General features: G+C 35.0%; 1 protein-coding gene across 1 annotated transcript; it reads left to right on the top strand.

Annotated features, from left to right (window-relative positions):
- The first annotated feature begins 4,109 nt into the window (after positions 1–4,109).
- Positions 4,110–21,244, top strand: LOC140148514 (mitochondrial glycine transporter A-like). The gene is made up of 9 exons (XM_072170502.1): positions 4,110–4,311; positions 5,027–5,227; positions 5,723–5,793; positions 6,676–6,781; positions 9,371–9,440; positions 11,199–11,306; positions 12,891–13,057; positions 18,096–18,188; positions 18,665–21,244. The coding sequence occupies exons 1-9, from the start codon at positions 4,228–4,230 to the stop codon at positions 18,689–18,691; spliced, it is 927 nt and encodes a 308-aa protein (XP_072026603.1). The 5' UTR covers positions 4,110–4,227; the 3' UTR covers positions 18,692–21,244.
- Positions 21,245–22,209: the final 965 nt, after the last annotated feature.

The raw sequence follows: 22,209 nt of genomic DNA, 5'->3' as shown, positions 1-22,209 counted from the left end.
TAATTTTAACAATCCCGGTATCCATAAGGTTCGTTATCTCTAATTTTAAATAAGGTCCGCTATCTCTAAGGTTCCCTATCTCTAAGGGTCGCTATCTCTAAGGTTTGCTATCACTAATTTCAAATAAGTTTCGCTATCTCTAATTTTAAATAAGGTTCGCTATCTCTAATTTTATATAAGGTTCGCTATCTCTAATTTTAAATAAGGTTCGCTATAGCGGGCCTTATTTGAAATTAGAGGTAGCGGTCCTTATTTGAAATTAAAGATAGCGGTCCTTATTTAAAATTAGAGATAGTGGACCTTATTTAAGATTAGTGATAACGAACATTAGGTATAGCGAACCCTAATCGAAATTAGTGATAGCGAACCTTAGAGATAGCGAACCTTAATTAATTAGGGATAGCGAACTTTAAACAAAATTAGTGATAGCGGACCTTTATTGCAATTAGTGATAGCGAACCTTAGAGATAGCGAACCTACAATAAATTAGTGATAGCGGACCTTATTCAAAATTAGTGATAACAAACCTTATTTTAAATTAGTGCTAGCGAACCTTATTTAAAATTAGTGATATCGAACCTTAGAACTAGCGAACCTTATTCCAAATTAGCGATATCGAACCCTTTTCTCTATTAGAGATAGCAGGATTCTGATATCCATAGACTTTACACGTTAGTGATAGCGAACCTTAGAGATAGCGAACCTTAGAGATAGCGGGATGTCACGAAAAAAATCTCCCCCCCCCCCCTATAATTCACCACCCGAGGGGTATACATAATTTATTGCACCACCCCTCGCAGTCCGTTTTGTTTTGTTTTGGGGTTTTTTGTCATGTTTTTTTGATATAGTGGTGCAAGCCCTTAATAAAAGTTTTATAATAGAAACACTAATTGGTTTGCTATAGACAGCTTGTAACCATCAAAATTGCTCCGAATCTTGCTATTCAGTGTCTGATTTTCTTGCTAAATTATTGTAAATTTAGTTAATTTACATCGTAGTGCAAGTGTCGTAAGACTTTGATCTTCTTCGACCGTTCTGCACATCAGAACATTTCTCTGCAGCTATCAACCATCTTTGGGTGGTGGGTTGCACGATCACGATCCGATTGCATTGAAGGTGCAGTATACGAATACAGTAGACATACATATGTAATTGTCACAAGTTACATTACAGTTACACACATGTCAGCCATAAGCACAGGTAAGCTGTAATTTCTTCTACCAGTACATATATCAAAAAGCCTATCTCTGATCCAGTAACTTGGCGAATAATTGTGCAGTTTATTTGGACTATAATTGTGATGACATTTTATTTTTGTTATTTGGCACTACTCTATTTCAAGTGTGCAAAACTCCCTCCAGATTACATGGATTAAGAGTATAGTCTAAATTATGTTGCGAGTTGCGACTCTAACAACTGGACAGACAGAGACTAGTTACCAGACCCTGTACACTTTAGTGCATAGTGTGGCAAGCCCAAAGGGTGGGCATTGCCAGGGTTTCGGAATAAATCGTAAGAAATTGATTCACAAGTATTCAAAAGTGTTCTAGCATTTTATTTTGCGATACGATGCCAGGAAACTAGAACACTATCCACGTTCAGAAATTTGGTACATCGCAAGTGCTTAATATTAAATTTAGAACTTAAAAGGGCATTTCGTGATCCACAGCCTCATCCCTCCACTTTTGTAAAAGAAAAGTTGAGATTTTTATACCACTGGATACCTCTGGCTGCATAATGTTTATGTACCAAATATTTCTTGCAGATTAATTCGTTTAGCAAAAATATCGCCAAATTTGAATTTTGTTCTGGTAAGTATACCAGAACGAAATTACAACAGTGGCCTATGGGGCAGTGTAATACACATAATCATGCATAACTCGCAAACGCAAAATCGGAATCAACTGAAATTTTGGGTATTAGCTTTTTTCGTGGATATCTACTGAAAAATGTCATAAAAAGAGGATGATAGGATCATGAAATCCTCCTGTAAGGTAAAATCTGACTACATACCGGTACTTGGAATATATACTGCGCCAAGAAAGTATCCTTACACTTGGAAAAATAATCATAATTTCAACACTGAACCATATTAGTAAATTTGTTTTTTTAATAGATGCACTATCTAATCCTGCACATTATTACACAACATTGAATCCAATGTGACCTAAAGAAATAAAGTTACAAGCAATTGAATGGACGAAGGTCCAGTTTTAAAAGTGACAAATTGGCCTATACAAGGCACAAAAAGATTCCAACAAGCGCAACAAAGAGACAACACAGTTTATTTTTAAAAAGCAGTATTCATTTCAGTTTTTACTTCTCTGTACTTTTCATAACTTCCATTTTATTTGTCAGCTCTTTTGTTTCAGTTTTCTTTTGTTCCTTTTGTTTAAATTAAAGGCACACACAAATTAGCCATTTACCACTCTCAAACCAAATGTCTAGTCCGTGGAGTTTTGAATAGGCCAGTGCGTCACTTTTAAAACGGGACCTTCGTCTAATCAAATGCTTGTAACTTTGCTTCTTGAAGTCACATTGGATTCAATGGGGTGTCAAAATGTGCCGGATTAAATAGTGCATCTATTAAAAAAACAAATTTACCCCAATATGGTTCAGTTTTGAAATTGTGATTATTTTTCCAAGTGTAAGGATACTTTCTTGAAGCAGTATATTGCCAAATTGGCGATACAAAGGGTTTTACAAAAATGCAAAAATTATGTTTCACATTTACTATCCATGTTATCTGTAGTATACTATCCGCTACCCATATCTTCGGATGACCTATCTGGAACCGCCGTCCTTATTTTTTGCCAAGTTTCAATTTTAAAAATACCCAATGATACAAATTTTAATGAATTAATTATCCTTCACTTTTTAGTACCTTGTACTCATTGTTACTTGAATGGGTTTTTAATTGCACTCATCATAATATAGGGTATTAATTTACCCATTTTCAATTGTATAAAGTTCATGACCAACACATTTTGGTGTAACAATTTTATGACGCCCTGCTTTATTATGCCAAAAATTATGACTCGCCTTCTAACAGCCCAATGCATACATACAATGTCTCTTTTAGCACCTTTAAGGGGGTACTACACCCCTGCCCAATTTTGTGCCTATATTTGCATTTTTCTCAAAAATTATAGTGCATTGGGGACAAGTAAGATACATGTATGTAAACTGCCCTCAAAAAGAAACTTAAAATTTTTCACAAGGTCATATCTTAAAATCCTGTCCATAAAAATGAACACAAATTGCACACAGGATTACTTCAATACTCTACTATAAACACTGGTCAATAACCAAACAGTTGTCAAACTGACACAACAGCAAAATGCACTGACATGGAACAGCTTCCTGGACTACATTCACTGCCCCATAATTGGCACCCAACACAAGAAATCTGTGAGTAAATGAAATAGTGTGGAACAAGACCTGTTTCTTGAAGAAAGTGTGTGAAAAGTAAAAGCAGCCCATTCCACACTATTCCACTTACTCTTTGGAAATTAATCACCTGTGTAAGGATCTTGTACTCATTCTCACAGATTTCTTTTGCTGGGTTCCAATTATTCGCCTGTGAATGTGGTCCCGGAAGCTGTTCCGTGTCAGTGCATTTTATTGTTGTGTCAGTTGGACAACTGCTTGGTTACTGAAATGTGTTTACAGTAGAGTATTGATGGAATCCTGTGTGTAATTTTTTGTTCATTTTTATGGACAGGATTTTAAGATATGACCTTGTGAAAAATTATAAGTTTCTTTTTGAGGCCAGTTTACATTATAGGGGCAAGGACTACAACTACTGTACTCTGAAATCTTATTTCAGCACAGACAACAGTTGTGGAGTTACAGTCAAAAATGAGGGAAAACCAGTATTTGATCAATAAATCAATAACTACTTGCTTTGAGTTGCTGAATTTTCAGTACAGTAATTGTAGTCCTTGCCCCTATAATATACATATCTTACTTGTGACCAATGTGCTATAATTTTTGAGAAAAAGCAAAAATAGGCACAAAATTGGCCAGGGGTGTAGTACCCCCTTTTAAATCATGATATTAATTATATTCTTGAACATGATTTACTCTGTGTTTCCATATCTAGGTCTATACATCATCAGGAACATTGTTTTCTGTTATGTCAACACACCCCACACATAATGTGTGTATTTCAAAGATAGTGGCTGTTGATAATATATGAACAGAAAGTAGTTGTTGGATTTCATAATGGAACACCAAACATCAGACAGTGGCTCTGAAAAGGGTAAAGCTAGCTTGACGACTGCTACAACTTGTACAAGGTTTTATCAGGTAGGTGTAGTTTCCTATTAATTTGATACTAACAGTGGGTGGTCAGATTTTTCATGTTGTGTTTTGATAGCTAATAAAATGAAATGAAAATAATCTTAAATTGAGGCCTGTACCAAAATAATATGATTTTGAATTCAATTGGACCAGCGGTTTTGATATTAGAAGCAAAAATATATTTCACCGGGACAGTATAGGTGGTAAACACCATGGGGATGAGGTTATCACTTTTTCATTCAAAGCATCTTAACATCTATTTCCGTCAAATTTAAATTTTTCTATAGGTTAAGGTTTTCAAGTCATCAGTCACAATTTCAACATCATATGAAGGCTGTCATAAAGTGTAATAATTTATAACATTTAGTGATGATTTGTTTAAAACATCTTAATTATACCTCACACCACACAGTATAAATACAGTGAACACACATTGAAAAGAATAGAAATTATATAAATGATAAGTTCAGTGGATTTGTAAAACTTTTATAGACCTCATGGCCCTCAGTTCTCTGACCTCTTTGGGGAAGTTCATTCTGTAATATGAGGAGCACCAATGGAAAGTGATTTCTAATTGAGTGAAGGTATGTGAAGACAAATGTCATCAGATGAGGAGTTCAGACGATCAGATGATAAGTAATGACAGGTCCACTACGGTATTTGTATCGTTGAACTGCCGCACTGATAGTGACTTGCCATTTATGCCATATTTTTCCACCAGACACGTGTATTCAAATGCTTCATAGCAGGTGCTTTTAGTGGAACATGTACAACAGTGCTACTGCAACCCTTTGACCTCGTCAAGACTCGTCTTCAAGCTGCAATGTTGAGTAAAACTCACAGGGGGGATGGAATGATCAAAACAATTGTGGGTGTGGTCAAAAAAGAGAAATTCTTTGGATTGTGGAGAGGAATGGTACCGGTAAGTGCTTTCAAGTGATTTGAAAAAAATTGCAAGAATATTGTTAATAAAGATCTTGTTTGAAATAATGCATGGGAAAATACAAATTAAAAAAAAAGGTGCATGTAGGAGGGAATAAATAAAACTTGATTGAGTTATGACCACAGAGAGGCCCAAGTATATAAAAACTTCTCATAAAATATCTAAATTACCTTAATTTTAAATCTAATTTCCTTTGAAATTGGTTTACGAAATTTAGGATGTTTTAGGATGACAAATTGTATTAAGTATATATCGTGGATTTTTTGATAGCAATTTATTCTTTCTCTCAAAGACAGCCAAGGAATAAAAATTGTTATCCTTGCCCAGGATTTGAACCTGGGACCCTTGGGTATCTAGCTAGTGCTCTTAACAACTGAGCTATGACAGCAATACATAATGGTTACCATATTATACTAAATAGGCCCATAGTTGCAAATCTTGTTTGTAAACTTGTGTATTGTTGTTGATTTTCAGTCCTTGTACAGAACAGTGCCTGGAGTAGGTTTCTACTTTGGATCTCTCAGCTGGCTTCAAAGCCAATTGGGGTGAGTACTTCACACATCAAAAATAAAGAAACTAGATCTAGCAATAGATCTGAACCTAACTGTAGCCGTTAAGCAGAAATTACCCCTAAATGACCTTTGACCCCTATTAGGAATTTATAGTGCATCAGCTAAGGTTAATGTATACATAAGTACAAGTCTGCACTACTTAATTTGAGCAAGACTTGGCATTTTATAGTATTTTGTGAATGGAAGTGATCCTAAGAACATAATTCAAATTTCACAATAGTTTTGATAAACAAATTAATCTGCAAGAAATATTTTGTACATAAACATTATGTAGCCAGAGGTTTTTTGAAAAAAGTGGGGGGATGATGCTGTAGATCAGGAAATGTCCTTTTAATGACCTTTGACCCCAAATTGGAGTTAAACTTTGGTGCACCATCTAAGGTCAATGCATGTGTGTAAGTTTTGGGGGCAAAAGTAGTACCAGTTGCATTTTCAATAATGCTGATCTACAAAGTAAGATATTATCAACACAGCAGGCAGTTTGGAATGCTACTAATTTCCTTGTGATCAGTCAACTAGCTCATTGTTAATTGTATGTATAGCATTAGTAAAAAGCTTAAAAGCTATGGCATTAAAAAGCTTAAAAGCTTTTTACTAATGCTATACATAAGTATAAGCTTATTATCCTCTTCAACAATAGGATTAAAGATTGGTGTTTGACTGGACTAAAATGAGAAATATGTCGGACAAATATTAGGGACATATGAATACAACCTCTATGCATATTTTGCACTGTAACTCGAAATACAATTTGCCGACTTTACAAGCGGTTTGAGATGGATGGTCACATATGTGCCTTTGTTCATTTATAATGTTAGTTATAATATCAAATGTTGTTTTCATTTTGGTACACAGAACCACAGATCCTTCTCCTCTTCAAGCCATATCATTAGGTGCAGTATCCAGATGCATAGCTGATCTTATACTACTTCCAGTCACTGTGGTTAAAACTAGATTTGAAGTGAGTAAAATTGATACAGTTAACGCGGCTGTGTACTCTAGCCATTGTTTCTTTCTAAAAATTGAGTTTTTATGATATGTTTGTACCTTGTTATGTTTTTTATAAATTTTATACAAGGAATGAAAATCCAGATTTGTAAACTCCAACTGCAATATTTTAAGGATTTTATTTCACTATTCCACTCGTGTTTGAAATTGAAAAGGAAAGAAAATCTTTGTTGTACCAGCAAGGTACACGCGCAACAACTCATCGCGTTGCGTATCGCGCAATTTGTTAACGCACAAATACGCGACGCATACGCTGACGCTTATCTGCATGCGTGGCGCATCTTATGGAAACACCACGGAAGCACTGATTTCACAAAAACCTAGTGGTCAAATGGCTCCGTTTTAGCTGATAAAATGTGGGTTTTTCAAGTTCTTTCCCCGATTTAAATATCAAGTTATGAATGGATTTCGCTCAAACTTCTCAAGGGGCTGTGGATTTACCCGATGTTCACGTAATATAAGTTACAAAAGCGAAAACTGTCGCATTCTCCTGTGAGATTCGATGAAAGTGCAAAATGTGACCACTTTAAACTTCAACGGCCATTATTTCAATGTTCATTTTCTCTGTAAAATGACGATTTAGGGTAATACGATAACTCAATAAATACAGCATCTATAGGTAAGCAAATATGATCATCGTAAAAAGCATGATCGACTCAAGAAACGGTTTTCTCATTTTTATATTTTGGTCTATTTCCGAGTTTGGGCATCATTTTGTGCAAATAGGCGTTTTTGAATTTTAAAAAGTTCATTTTGATGCCTTATATGGTCAATATCTCAAAAAATAAGGACAATAACAAAAAAATTAAAAAAACGTTTTTGGAATGGAGCCTCAAGATTGAGCTAAAAACAAAATAAAATATTTTAGAAAGAGTGTTTTTTTGTTATGATGTACCTAACAAATATTGCCAAAAACTCACTTTTTTTGTGATTTTCTTCAAAATTGTTGTTTTTACCCCAAATCTGTATTTATATTAAGATTTATTGATGTCTTGCCTTCATAAAAATGTATACTTTTATATTTTTTTTGTTATTTATTACAAAGTTATTGCACTTTTACTACATGCATGTCTGAGAGTACACAGCCACCTTAAGGGATGGGGTATGAACGTTTGGACAGTATTTATTGTGGGACATTAGAGCACATCAGACATATCAAATTGCATTCTGAATACAAAGAATGTCCTTCTGATATCAAATTATTTTGATTTTTTGAAATTCGCAATGTAATACACATTTTATGGCAAATGATTAAAAATTGATAATTTTGATATTTAACAGTACTCAAAGTAAATTTGATAAATCTGATGATTTATACTTAAAGTGTATGTAGGTGGGATGAAAAGCCGACGATCAATTGAAAATTTTGACCCTTCGTATTGAAGATATGGATTGTTTTTCCAAAAACACCAAAAATATTAGGTCTTTTGGGGAAAAAATCCATATCTTCAATATGAAAGGTCAAAATTTTTAATTGATAAATCAGCTTTTCCTCCCAGCTACATACACTTTAAGAATATATCATTAGATTTATAAAATTTACTTCGAGGACTGTTATATATCAAAAATGTGAAAAATATCAAATTTTAATAATTTGTCATAAAATTTGTATTATATCGTGAATTTCAAAAAATTAAAATTATTTGATATCAGAAAGACATTCTTCGTATTCAGAATGCAATTTGATATGTCTGATGTGCTCTCATGTCCCACAAAAAATACTGTCGATTATTATTATACATTGCACACTTATTTTTCAAAGGAAACCGACTGTTTGTTGAAATTAAAGGGGCTATGGGTGATTGTGCAATCAAAACATCCTAAAATTCATCAATATTCAGATTTGATTGACAATAAACTATGTAAATGCCAAATGTGAATGCAATCTGGTATAGACAAAAGCTGACATTTTATCATGAAGGGAGGATGAAATATTACATACTTGCATGTCGAGGGTTAGGAGCCAGAAAGCCTCAACTCATGATCACTTGCTCCCACAAAATTAGCAAAGTCATCAGGGCACTATAGAAGATACAATCCATTTAAGATGACAGAATTCAATAGAAAATAAATGAACATTATGGAGGAAATATTGATTTTTGAAGACCAAAGGAGCTGTCCTAACATGTTTGGTATGATATTATAGGGTATAAAATAGTAGTTTTATATCAGGAATATCTCAGAAATTTATTTTGTCAACTTTATGCTCATTTTGTGAGAGGCGATGTGATTGAGAAAAGCAAAGCATGAAGTCAATAAGGATCCCAAAATTCAGTGGCAGGGTCATTAAAATAATGTAATAGAATTGGCAAAGTACAGAGGTAAACAGGAAGTTGTTTCCATACATGTGATTTGGGCAGAAGCCAAAATTTCAGTTTAGCTGGAAAAAACCCACCAAACCAAATTGTGAACTTCATATTCTCTGGCCCCTTTGGTAATTTGATTATCAGTCAATCATTTGGCAATTTGCATTAGAAGCACTGTTTGAAACTTCCTGTTTTATCTTTCTTTTTTTTTTTTTCTCTCTCTCTCTCTCTTTCAGAGCACAGCATACAAATACCAAAGTACATTTGGGGCTCTCAAAAGTATATATAAGTTAGAGGGAAGAAAAGGTAATGATAATTCGGCAAGGTACAGATTATTTCAGAGTTGGTAAATTGTTCATTTTCGGTACTAACTATTGGGTAGAATTTGTTTATTTTCGGACACCTCTTGTTGGTGCTGTGGTGCCGATATAGTATGTTATGAGAACTTATCATGAGATATACTCTGATCAGCTCGTAATAGGCGAGGCTCATAACATTGTGGATTGATATAGAATGACTTACACACAGCTGAGCGCAGCACCTACGCGAACTGCGCTTTGCGTATTGTGTGAATGATGCAAAAACCGATTCCCGCCTATTAAGCGCTGATCATAGTATAGGATCAAATGGATGATAAATATGCACCAGCCTTGAGGAGAATGGTAACATTTTGAAAAAGAAAAAAGAAAAAGGAGCTAAATTTACAAATTCTGAAAATATCAGATTTGTAAGGCAAGCAACATACCCACAACAACAAGTCCGTTCAAAAATTTGGATGGCTCTATTAAATTTTAAATATATTCTATTTTTGCTTTTACTTCAATGTTTCCTACTTGGCATGGTGGATTTGTGTAAATTCTACTCGTTGCACATGATGCACTAATTTGACCTGGCACAAGCTCTTGATGGCTATCTTGGTTGGGCAGGCAATGTGAATTTCAAAACTGCTCATAAGGAATAATTTTTTGAAATGTTAATAAAGTAATTGTAGTATTTTTTCCTTACTCCCATATCCAAGATGGCCACCACTGTGTTCTACACACAGCTCGCAATATTGTGACTTGTACTTGTAGCGTGACTTTGTGCAAGTGTTAAGGGATGGTGTATGGACGTTTGGACAGTATTTTTTGTGGGACATGAGAGCACATCAGACATATCGAATTGCATTCTGAATCTGAAGAATGTCCTTCTGATATCAAATAATTTTGATTTTTGAAATTAGCGATATAATACGCATTTTATGGCAAATGATTAAAAAATGATATTTTTGATATTTAACAGTCCTCGAAGTAAACTTTATAAATCTAATGATATGTACTTATAGTGTATGTAGCTGGGAAGAAAAGCCGATGATGAATTGAAAATTTTGACCTCTCGTATTGAAGATATGGATTTTTTTCCCCAAAACACCAAACAAAATTAGGTCTTTTAGGGAAAAAAATGTATATCAATAATATGAAAGGTCAAAATTTTCAATTGATCGTCGGCTTTTTATCACAGCTACATACGCTTTCAGTACATATCATTAGATTTATAAAGTTAACTTCGAGGACTATTAAATATCAACAATTTTAAAAATATCAAATTTTAATAATTTGTCATCAAATTTGTATTATATTGCGAATTTCAAAAAATCGAAATTATTTGATATCAGAAGGACATTCCTCGTATTCAGAATGTAATTCGACAGGTCTGGTGTACTCTCAGCTCCCACAAAAAATATGTGAAAACATTGCTAAACGTTAATATCCCATTCCTTAAGTAGGTGCCAAATGTTTCCTAATACATTTTGCTTATTTGTGATACGATCAAGCAAAATCAGTCGGAACTCGGAAATATTACATTTTCAGTTTCTTATAGGCTACTAAATAGCATTTACAAAGCTGCTTTTGCAGAAAAACCCATTGAAATTGGACAACCAGTTCCAAAGATATTAGCAATTAAAGTGTTTCCAAAACAATAGGAAACAGAAGGAAATATTCGTTTTGTTTGGCTATATCTCAAAATCAATATTGCCGAGTTCCGACTGATTTTGCTTGATCGCGTCACATTTGTCATTTGCAGGTTTATACAGTGGCCTTGCTGCTACATTATTAAGAGATGCACCATTCTCAGGGATCTACCTCATGTTTTATACTAGTTTTAGAAGAATAATCTTAGGTGAAAATAGAAGTGAGTATATCGGACAATAATAACGTTAAGAATGAACAATAATGATAAAAATTAAGTGTATGATAGTGGGTGGATGAAATTATATTGAATAAGTGAAATCTTTAGACAGCCGTGCAAACTGCAAGCTCTTTTAATCTCATGGGCACCACTCCCTTCCTTACAGTGCATCTGATTGGTTACTTATATGGTATAATCATCTGAGTAACAAATCAAATATGGGCTTTTGAATCTCTTAGAAGTTCTAAGCTTAAGGGGGTACTACACCCCTGCCCAATGTTGTGCCTATTTTTGCATTTTTCTCAAAAATTATAGCCCAATGGTGTCAAGTATGATGTGTATATTATTGAGGCAAGGACTACAACTACTGCACTGGAAATTGTATTTCAGCACAGACAACAGTTGTGGAGTTACAGTCAAAAATGAGGGAAAACCAGTATTTGATCAATAAATCAATAACTACTTGCCTTGAGTTGATGAATTTTCAGTGCAGTGGTTGTAGTCCTTGCCGCTATAATATACATATGTTACTTGTCACCAATGCGCTATAATTTTTGAGAAAAATGCAAAAATAGGCACAAAATTGGCCAGAGGTGTAATACCCCCTTAACCCCCTTCAATCCCAATGAGTATTGTTATCACATCTCTGATTGACTCAATACATGATCACTCTTTGTAACCAATCAAAATGATTCTTAGAAGCAGATAATTGAGTGAGTTTTGCCCATGGAGTTAAGGGAACAACCCAAAAGTTCAATGAAGCCTTATAAACAAAATTCCTTTCATTAGGGAGGGACGGATGTCAAAAAGTCTGATTACGTTTGTAAAGAAGTAGTTAAAACATCGGTCAAATTTGATCTTTTTTTAAGGATTTAATATATAGGGCCTAATTGTAAAATTTTAGTATTTTCTGAAGTACGATATTGACATTTTACAGTGGTTGCTTGAAAATGATTTCAAATAAATATAGAGTGCAGTACTTGCAACCTGCAACTTGTAAGTTGATTTTTTAAAGCAGCTGTACCACACTTTTATTCTTTTTTATTTGAAAATCCAGCAACTTCTAATTTTTAAAAGAAAAATATTTCAAAATAAAATAGAATTATTGTTTCTTAAAACGTGATCAGTATCTTAGCAGTGGGGTAACTAGGGGCAGGGGGGCAATGTGCCCTGGGCGCCACACTAGAGGCCACGTTAGAGGGGGAGGGGGTTAGCCTTCTAACGAAAGGACTTTCGTTTATAAGGCTTCATCGAACTTTTGGGTTGTGTCCTAAGGGATGAGATCTCATGCTCCTCTCTTTACTGATGCCATAGACTCCATCACATCCAATAAATCATCAAAAATAGTGTTGCACCATTTAGGCTACTTATAAAATGATGGCCATTTAATTACTTTAAACATTAAAAACAGGGTTTTCTGGTGTTTTTTGTTTGTTTTCTTTTGCTACATATTTGGGGCCTAAAAAGTACATGTATATTGCAAACAAACAAAATATGGTGTAAGAATATACTGTCAGCCACTGCTCAAAAAAGTGTTGGCATCTTACTAAATGTTTTTTATTATTGTTTTTTAATGTATGCTTTCAGGTTTACAAGGAAGCCTGCTTGGACCAGGCATTAATTTTAGTTGTGGAATTTTATCAGGAATGGTGGCAGCTGTTGCGACTCAACCTGCTGATGTAGTAAAGACACACATGCAACTCTACCCAAAGAGACACAGTAATATTACCTCTACAGTGCAATATATAGTCAAGGTATGTAGTAAAGACACACATGCAACTCTACCCAAAGAGACACAGTAATATTACCTCTACAGTGCAATATATAGTCAAGGTATGTAGTAAAGACACACATGCACCCCTACCCAAAGAGACACAGTAATATTACCACTACAGTGCAATATATAGTCAAGGTATGTAGTAAAGACACACATGCAACTCTATCCAAAGAGACACAGTAATATTACCTCTACAGTGCAATATATAGTCAAGGTATATAGTAAAGACACACATGCAACTCTACACAAAGGGACACAGTAATATTACCACTACAGTGCAATATATAGTCAAGGTATGTAGTAAAGACACACATGCAACTCTATCCAAAGAGACACAGTAATATTACCTCTACAGTGCAATATATAGTCAAGGTATGTAGTAAAGACACACATGCAACTCTACCCAAAGAGACACATTAATATTACCACTACAGTGCAATATATAGTCAAGGTATGTAGTAAAGACACACATGCAACTCTATCCAAAGAGACACAGTAATATTACCTCTACAGTGCAATATATAGTCAAGGTATATAGTAAAGACACACATGCAACTCTACCCAAAGGGACACAGTAATATTACCACTACAGTGCAATATATAGTCAAGGTATGTAGTAAAGACACACATGCAACTCTACCCAAAGAGACACAGTAATATTACCACTACAGTGCAATATATAGTCAAGGTATATAGTAAAGACACACATGCAACTCTACCCAAAGAGACACAGTAATATTACCTCTACCGTGCAATATATAGTCCAGCTTTATGTAGTAAAGACACACATGTAACTCTACCCAAAGAGACACAGTAATATTACCACTACAGTGCAATATATAGTCAAGGTATATAGTAAAGACACACATGCAACTCTACCCAAAGAGACACAGTAATATTACCTCACAGTGCAATATATAGTCAAGGTATGTAGTAAAGACACACATGCAACTCTACCCAAAGAGACAGTAATATTACCTCTACAGTGCAATATATAGTTAAGGTATATAGTAAAGACACACATGCAACTCTACCCAAAGAGACACAGTAATATTACCACTACAGTGCAATATATAGTCAAGGTATATAGTAAAGACACACATGCAACTCTACCCAAAGAGACACATTAATATTACCTCTACAGTGCAATATATAGTCAAGGTATGTAGTAAAGACACACATGCAACTCTACCCAAAGAGACAGTAATATTACCTCTACAGTGCAATATATAGTCAAGGTATATAGTAAAGACCATAGACATACCACCTAGACCTGTAACTGCCCATCCCTAACCATGGCAGTAGGTGAAGCCACGTATCCAAGGTGATTTTGGTCGGGTGGTGGGACGCGGATAATTTAGCGTTCATGTCTGGACCGAAAAACGCGATCGTTTGCGTGATTGCTGCGCCGTTATCGCCAGCGTGAAATGCAACATGTTCTGTAGGCCGCGAACATGTCTGCTTGTTTGCGTCAGGGTTGCGTCCTTGTCAAAATCGTTGCTAAGCAGTGTTGACTTCACTACGCAAACCAAAGTTATAGGTCTAGGTTCTTGTTTGTCTGGGGTAAAGACACACATGCAACTCTACCCAAAGAGACACATTAATATTACCTCTACAGTGCAATATATAGTCAAGGTATGTAGTAAAGACACACATGCAACTCTACCCAAAGAGACACAGTAATATTACCTCTACAGTGCAATATATAGTCAAGGTATATAGTAAAGACACACATGCAACTCTACCCAAAGAGACACAGTAATATTACCTCTACAGTGCAATATATAGTCAAGGTATGTAGTAAAGACACACATGCAACTCTACCCAAAGAGACACAGTAATATTACCACTACAGTGCAATATATAGTCAAGGTATATAGTAAAGACACACATGCAACTCTACCCAAAGAGACACATTAATATTACCTCTACAGTGCAATATATAGTCAAGGTATGTAGTAAAGACACACATGCAACTCTACCCAAAGAGACACATTAATATTACCACTACAGTGCAATATATAGTCAAGGTATGTAGAAGACACACATGCAGCTCTACCCAAAGAGACACAGTAATATTACCTCTACAGTGCAATATATAGTCAAGGTATGTAGAAGACACACATGCAACTCTACCCAAAGAGACACAGTAATATTACCTCTACAGTGCAATATATAGTCAAGGTATGTAGTAAAGACACACATGCAACTCTATCCAAAGAGACACAGTAATATTACCTCTACAGTGCAATATATAGTCAAGGTATGTAGAAGACACACATGCAACTCTACCCAAAGAGACACAGTAATATTACCTCTACAGTGCAATATATAGTCAAGGTATGTAGTAAAGACACACATGCAACTCTATCCAAAGAGACACATTAATATTACCTCTACAGTGCAATATATAGTCAAGGTATGTAGTAAAGACACACATGCAACTCTACCCAAAGAGACACAGTAATATTACCTCTACAGTGCAATATATAGTCAAGGTATGTAGTAAAGACACACATGCAACTCTATCCAAAGAGACACAGTAATATTACCTCTACAGTGCAATATATAGTCAAGGTATGTAGAAGACACACATGCAACTCTACCCAAAGAGACACAATAATATTACCTCTACAGTGCAATATATAGTCAAGGTATGTAGTAAAGACACACATGCAACTCTATCCAAAGAGACACATTAATATTACCTCTACAGTGCAATATATAGTCAAGGTATGTAGTAAAGACACACATGCAACTCTACCCAAAGAGACACAGTAATATTACCTCTACAGTGCAATATATAGTCAAGGTATGTAGTAAAGACACACATGCAACTCTACCCAAAGAGACACAGTAATATTACCACTACAGTGCAATATATAGTCAAGGTATGTAGTAAAGACACACATGCAACTCTACCCAAAGAGACTTGAGTAATATTACCTCTACAGTGCAATATATAGTCAAGGTATGTAGTAAAGACACACATGCAACTCTACCCAAAGAGACACAGTAATATTACCTCTACAGTGCAATATATAGTCAAGGTATGTAGTAAAGACACACATATAACTCCACCCAAAGAGACACAGTAATATTACCTCTACAGTGCAATATATAGTCAAGGTACGTAGTAAAGACACACATGCAACTCTATCCAAAGAGACACAGTAATATTACCTGTACAGTGCAATATATAGTCAAGGTATGTAGTAAAGACACACATGCAACTCTACCCAAAGAGACACAGTAATATTACCACTACAGTGCAATATATAGTCAAGGTATATAAACTCAACCAATAAAGTATCGAAACGATTATAGATGGTCAGATTTATCGGGAACTGAAATATATAGCAAAAACTTATTTAATGTATATAAAGCGCAGCTTTCTCCTGCGCATTTGATACCTCTTTCGTTTGCTCACGATATCATTTGGTCGAAGAGTTATGGGCGTTTAAGTGGCTTCAAGTCGGATTTTGAAAGTTGCACTTAGCTCCTATTCAAGCCAAATGCGTTCGTCGTGTACACACACACACACAGCCCCACACACCATCAAGACAAAGGACTCCGATGTGCTCTGTTTAATTAACCATGAACTTTACTTTATTTTACTCCTTCGACTTCCAACTTCAATACTTGCTACCCTTTACTTATCTCTGACTTATCTCATGAATTCTTTCTGCTGACATCTCAATACTTGGTGTGCCACCATCACTGCCTGGATTCGTTGTCGCATGCTCTGAACAAGATGTCTTATCTTCCTTGGTCAGTGTCTCGCCATTTCCTGCGCAAGATGCGCCGAAGGCCTTCTAAGGTGGTGTCAGGCTTGATTGATTTGTTAGCTTTGCTTTGAAGTTGAAAGTCGAAGGAGTATAATAAAGTAATGTTCATGGTTAAGTGCACATCGGTGTCCTTTGTCTTGATTTTGTGTGTATGTGTACACGAAGAACGCATTAATTTGGCTTGAATAGGAGCTAAGTGCAACTTTCAAAATCCGACTTGAAGCCACTTAAACGCCCATAACTCGACCAAATGATACCGTAGAGCAACAAAAGAGGTATCAAAATGCGCAGGAGAAAGCTGCGCTTTATATACATTAAATAAGTTTTTGCTATATATTTCAGTTACCGATAAATCTGACCATATATACTCGTTTCGATACTTTATTGGTTGAGTTTAGTAAAGACACACATGCAAATCTACCCAAAGAGACACAGTAATATTACCTCTACAGTGCAATATATAGTCAAGGTATGTAGTAAAGACACACATGCAAATCTACCCAAAGAGACACAGTAATATTACCTCTACAGTGCAATATATAGTCCAGGTATGTAGTAGCAAGGCTCATCAGACCCATGGTATTCAGCACAAACTGCATTTAAGAAATAAAGGTTAATGCATTATCCTTTACATCCAAATAATGTGTCTGAGGCAGTAAAAATGTAAATAATGGGCGAGGCGCAGCTGAACCTATTATTTAAACTTAAGATTTAATTTAAATCTGGTCAACCAGGCATACTTATTTTTGACGGACAATCTGACGTTGCGACTGAAACCTTCAGTCTTCAGCTGGGTTGTGATGCAAATGACCTTGAATACCGGTTAGATGACACATGGCTGGGACAGAATCATAAAGGACATTCCTCACCGATTGTCATCTATACCGGAAGTGTCCGTTACTCAAGATGCAACTTTTAACACTGTTTGAAACAATCTCTTTTTTTACATAATGAGCCATTGTGACTGAACGCAATGATGTGTGACTCTGTAAGTTGGTCCAGATGTGTATTAATAAAGGCTACACATATCTTTTTACATGTTTGCATTTTGTCATATATTTTTGATTTATTTTAAAATGTATTTAGAGGAACTTATAAGTTGTGGACCCTATATTATGATGGATAAGATATATAGTTTATCCTTTTTAATAACAGATTTTACTTTTTTTTGCACAATCTGCATCTTGGGAATCAATTTAATTATATGTTCACCTTGTGTTGTTACAGGAAAATGGTGTTCATGGTTTATTTAAAGGCATTGCTCCCCGGTGCATTAGGAGGACATTAATGGCTGCCTTGGCATGGACGGTATATGAAGAGGTAATGAAGGTTGCACTCATTTAGATTACTAACTTTTAATACACTTGTCAAATGATGTCCCACCCCCTGGGTACCTAGTGATGGCCGGAACTTGTGCCGGGCTGTATTTTTTAAAAATCATGTAGCGTACTAGGCGTGTACCCCAGTGTAAAGCATGTGCATGCTATCGTCTGGATAGCATTATATGTGTGGGCCAAGAAGTACCTAATATACCTTTAATATATTTATACTTATTTCAAAAATGCCAGGATCTGAATGTTGATGAATGTTAAAGTAATTTTATTTGGCCGATCACTGATTAGGACATCTTTATTCCTTTTGTTTCCTAACTCTGGGGCCTCTCTTAATGTGTTGATTATGAGTGTGCAAAATCCTCAAAACAACCGGTGTGCGGTCATAACCTGTAAATTAATCAATGAAACATCTCATTCTTGAAATCTCATTATCTGTACATTTTCTTTTGTTTGTTTTAACAGGCAATTGTGAAACTAGGATTGAAGTAATATCATCAACTTATCATCAAGTTCTCTTCCTTACCAACCAGTTTCATCTTTACCAACCAACTTCAGTTTTGATTATCATGAAAATATATTGAAAACACACTCAGGTTCAATTTCTTGAAGCTTGGCTAGTGGGCAGGCTTCCTAAGCCAGCAGGCTAGCCCTACCCATGTGGATCCATTTGAATTTATCTTTCTAGGTGATGTATGATGTGAAATTGTGAGCACTCGTATATAGGACTATAGGCAAAATATTTAATTCTCGATCATGAGAGCCAACTTGGGGGTAAGCACAGATATTTGCGTCGAGCGTGCTACACAAAGACGCACACTTACGGCACAAGCACATCTTTTGAGAATTGACCAATCATGGTCTGCGATCCTGTTGTTCCAAAGAAAGTATGCTGACGCAACAGTACGCAGAAGACACATCCTATCATGATCGAGAATCAAATATTTTGCCTGTAATTGGGCTTAAGTCTGATGGTTTAGGAAGCCTGACCACTAGCCATACTTCAAGAAACTTGCCCTTAAAGACTTGTGTCAACAAAAGAAGAACTAAATTGAGAAGAAATACTTCATGGTGCTATATGGTGAAGTCAGGAGTGTTGAACATTGAGTCAGATCAAATGCGAGTGGCTCTTGGATGTCTTGGTTGCAGAGATATATATGGCAATTTTCGTGGTGTTCAGAACAATCAAATACAAAGAAGTCAAATTAGAATTACTATCTCAAAATCAATATTTAGTGACAAACGTTTCGTTTAGCATGATCGCATCACATGATACAATTTGCCAAGAGTTCGTTGGGTATTAGGGTAAATGCAATTCAGAGAAATTAAGCAATGTATTTCTCCAGTTACACAGCACTGAATATTAGGGGAACCTGACAAATCTTTATTGAATAATGATCATTATCTGAAATAATATTTGCTTTGATAAGTACTAATGCCAAAAACCAATAAACCTAAAAAGTGAATTTCAAACATTAGACTAATTTCATGGTATATATATGTATCTTTGGTTTTTAATTTATTATTTATAGGAACATGTCACATAATTAATTCTACACACTGCTACTTGTATTCTTCTGCATTTGGTCATATAAAAAAAAAAGTTTGTTTCACAAATATTTTGCAAAAAAGGCCATGTGTACAACTTTGTGACATTAACCTTTTTTGACCTTAATGCAGAATATTATGCTTGTTTGCAATCTATCTTTAATATGATTTTGGCAGTGTTGAGATACTCTTTGTAACTGTCATGTTTTTATTATGCACAATATTGTTCAATTGGCCTTTTGCTGATTGGAGATGCACAATTTCAGTCCCATCCGTGATAATCCAATATAGCTCATTTCCCATGGTGCATTTGTTATGCTTCTCATGCCAAAGAGTCTGATTATCAAATGGTACAAAAGCAGCAGGATTTGATCTATATGTACTGCATTAAAGGGGCATGACCCAATCGACATCCTCATCCCCATTTTCTTCATCAAATCTAAGATTTTAGTATCAATAAAAAGCACATATTTTTCTCATTACCTCAATAAAATGTAATGCCCAAGGTAAGTTTTTTTAGATGGTGTGAATAAAGACGTGGTCGGGAGGGGGGGGGCACTCACATTAATGATCTGTATGCATGCGTGACCAAAAAAACAAGTAAAAAGGGGTGGGTTTTTTAGGCAAGACAAGTTACGTGTGTGACGCATTTAGGGTCTGAAAAACACTGATTTTCAAGGATAAGGGTAGTTTTCTGAAACAGAACAACTTGTTTAGGGTACCTTTTCAAATTTTTGGTAAAATACGTGTCTAAAAAAGTACAATTTTTTCATTTTTACTAGTCAAAAACTAATTTGGGGTAAATTTTATTTTAACTTACTTTGTTAAGGGGCTAAATTTGCTGGTAGGGTAAAACTTGTTTAGGGGGTGTTTCAAAATAATTTGGTCATGCATGTGTATACTATCATACCTGGGAACATGGTGAATTGTGGTGACCACAACAGAAGTGTATACATGTATGATCCTATGCGTATTGTTATACACATGTTTGTTTCTCATATCAAAACCACTGGAGTAATACAACTCAAAATTTGGAAATATGTGTTAATGGTAAGCCCCAATGTAAGATAGAAAACAGAAGTTGAAAAGATTGGTCCATGCCCATTTAATGTGATGAATTTGATTATAAGGTTCTCTTTATTCCCTTTTTTTAGCACCTTGTTTACTTCAGCATTATTTCATCTTATTATTGTATCTATATTATTAAAGTTAGTTATTTTCTTTTTTCTGCAAACCCTGCCATGTTTTTCTTTGTCATAAATACTAAATTATACTAAACAGGAGGTATTGTGTAAGGTTTACACCTCAAAACATTGTGAATTTTCATCTTGACCAGTGCAAGTCTTGACTTCAAATCAGGAGTGACTAAATCTACTTTGTTATAGACAAAAATGAAATTGTACAGTATGCAAAATATACTCAAATAAGAGGCATAAATGGGGTCTCCAGAACTAAATTTACCCCGGGTTTTGGGTTGTTGTTGGGGTTTTTTTTGGGGGGGGGGGGGGTAAAATGGCACTCTTCAACAGTAGATGTGGCAAATAGCCTTGACATCGATAATCATATAAAAGGAAAACAAAATTGAGATCAAATTTTAGTATTACATCTTTGTATAAATGATATCACATGATTAAATTTTAGTGTAAATAACAGTCTCTTTCATCTCATCCACACCTGGCTCACAGCCTGTGCAAAGTCAAAGCTGGATCTTGTTATATCGGGATAAAAAAAATGTGATACAAAGTTGACATGGGTTTCGTTTTTATTTTATATTTTTATTTGATGTGATTATCGATGTCATTATACAACTGCTGGAGTGTGCCAAATAGAAGGATGTCTATATCAATCCACAATGTTGTGAAACCTGCCTCTTAAGAGAGTAAAGTATAATTCATATACAATTTTAGTTTATTATATATTCACAAACAGTACAATATAGTCAGTAAAATAAATATGATCCAGTTGCTTTGCAAGACTAAGACTAATTCAAGAAATGGAAACAAAGAGTAGTTCATTGTTTGTATGCTCAGTTCAGAAATCATAAACCACACCGAAAGTGCCACAATTTTTTCTGAAATAGTGTACTATTTTTATCCATATATCCGTCATTTTGTAATCAAATCGGTCAACGATGTCTTAAATTGCAGTTATGTTGAAGTGTCTTGTAAAAAAATGAAATCATAGCTTATTTTGCTGGCCTAAATCAAAGTCACTGGTTAAAAATCCCTATAAAATACCGTCATTTCAGTTGATGATTATGGTTCAATTAATCTTCTTTGGGTATTTGAGCAGTTTTCATCGCTATACTTATTATTTACAGTGTCAATTTGTTGTTTATGAAAATATTTTTAATAAAATGAAAAACAAATTAATACATATTTCAGTTTCTGCATATTTTATTAGTCAACTTTTGGTATCATACATATCAAAGTATTCTTATTTGGAATGAATTTCGATGTTGT

The sequence above is a fragment of the Amphiura filiformis genome, chromosome 1 (assembly GCF_039555335.1).
Source record: "Amphiura filiformis chromosome 1, Afil_fr2py, whole genome shotgun sequence".
NCBI lineage: Eukaryota > Metazoa > Echinodermata > Ophiuroidea > Amphilepidida > Amphiuridae > Amphiura > Amphiura filiformis.
This window is presented reverse-complemented; position numbering and strand designations above follow the sequence as displayed.

What these genes read in the sequence shown, in the direction of transcription:
- LOC140148514 (XM_072170502.1), top strand. Translation starts at nt 4,228, where the DNA reads ATGGAACACCAAACATCAGACAGTGGCTCTGAAAAGGGTAAAGCTAGC. An exon ending in TGGCTTCAAAGCCAATTGGG is followed by an intron (nt 5,794 to 6,675) that starts GTGAGTACTTCA and finishes TTTGGTACACAG; the next exon opens with AACCACAGATCCTTCTCCTC. An exon ending in AATCTTAGGTGAAAATAGAA is followed by an intron (nt 11,307 to 12,890) that starts GTGAGTATATCG and finishes GTATGCTTTCAG; the next exon opens with GTTTACAAGGAAGCCTGCTT.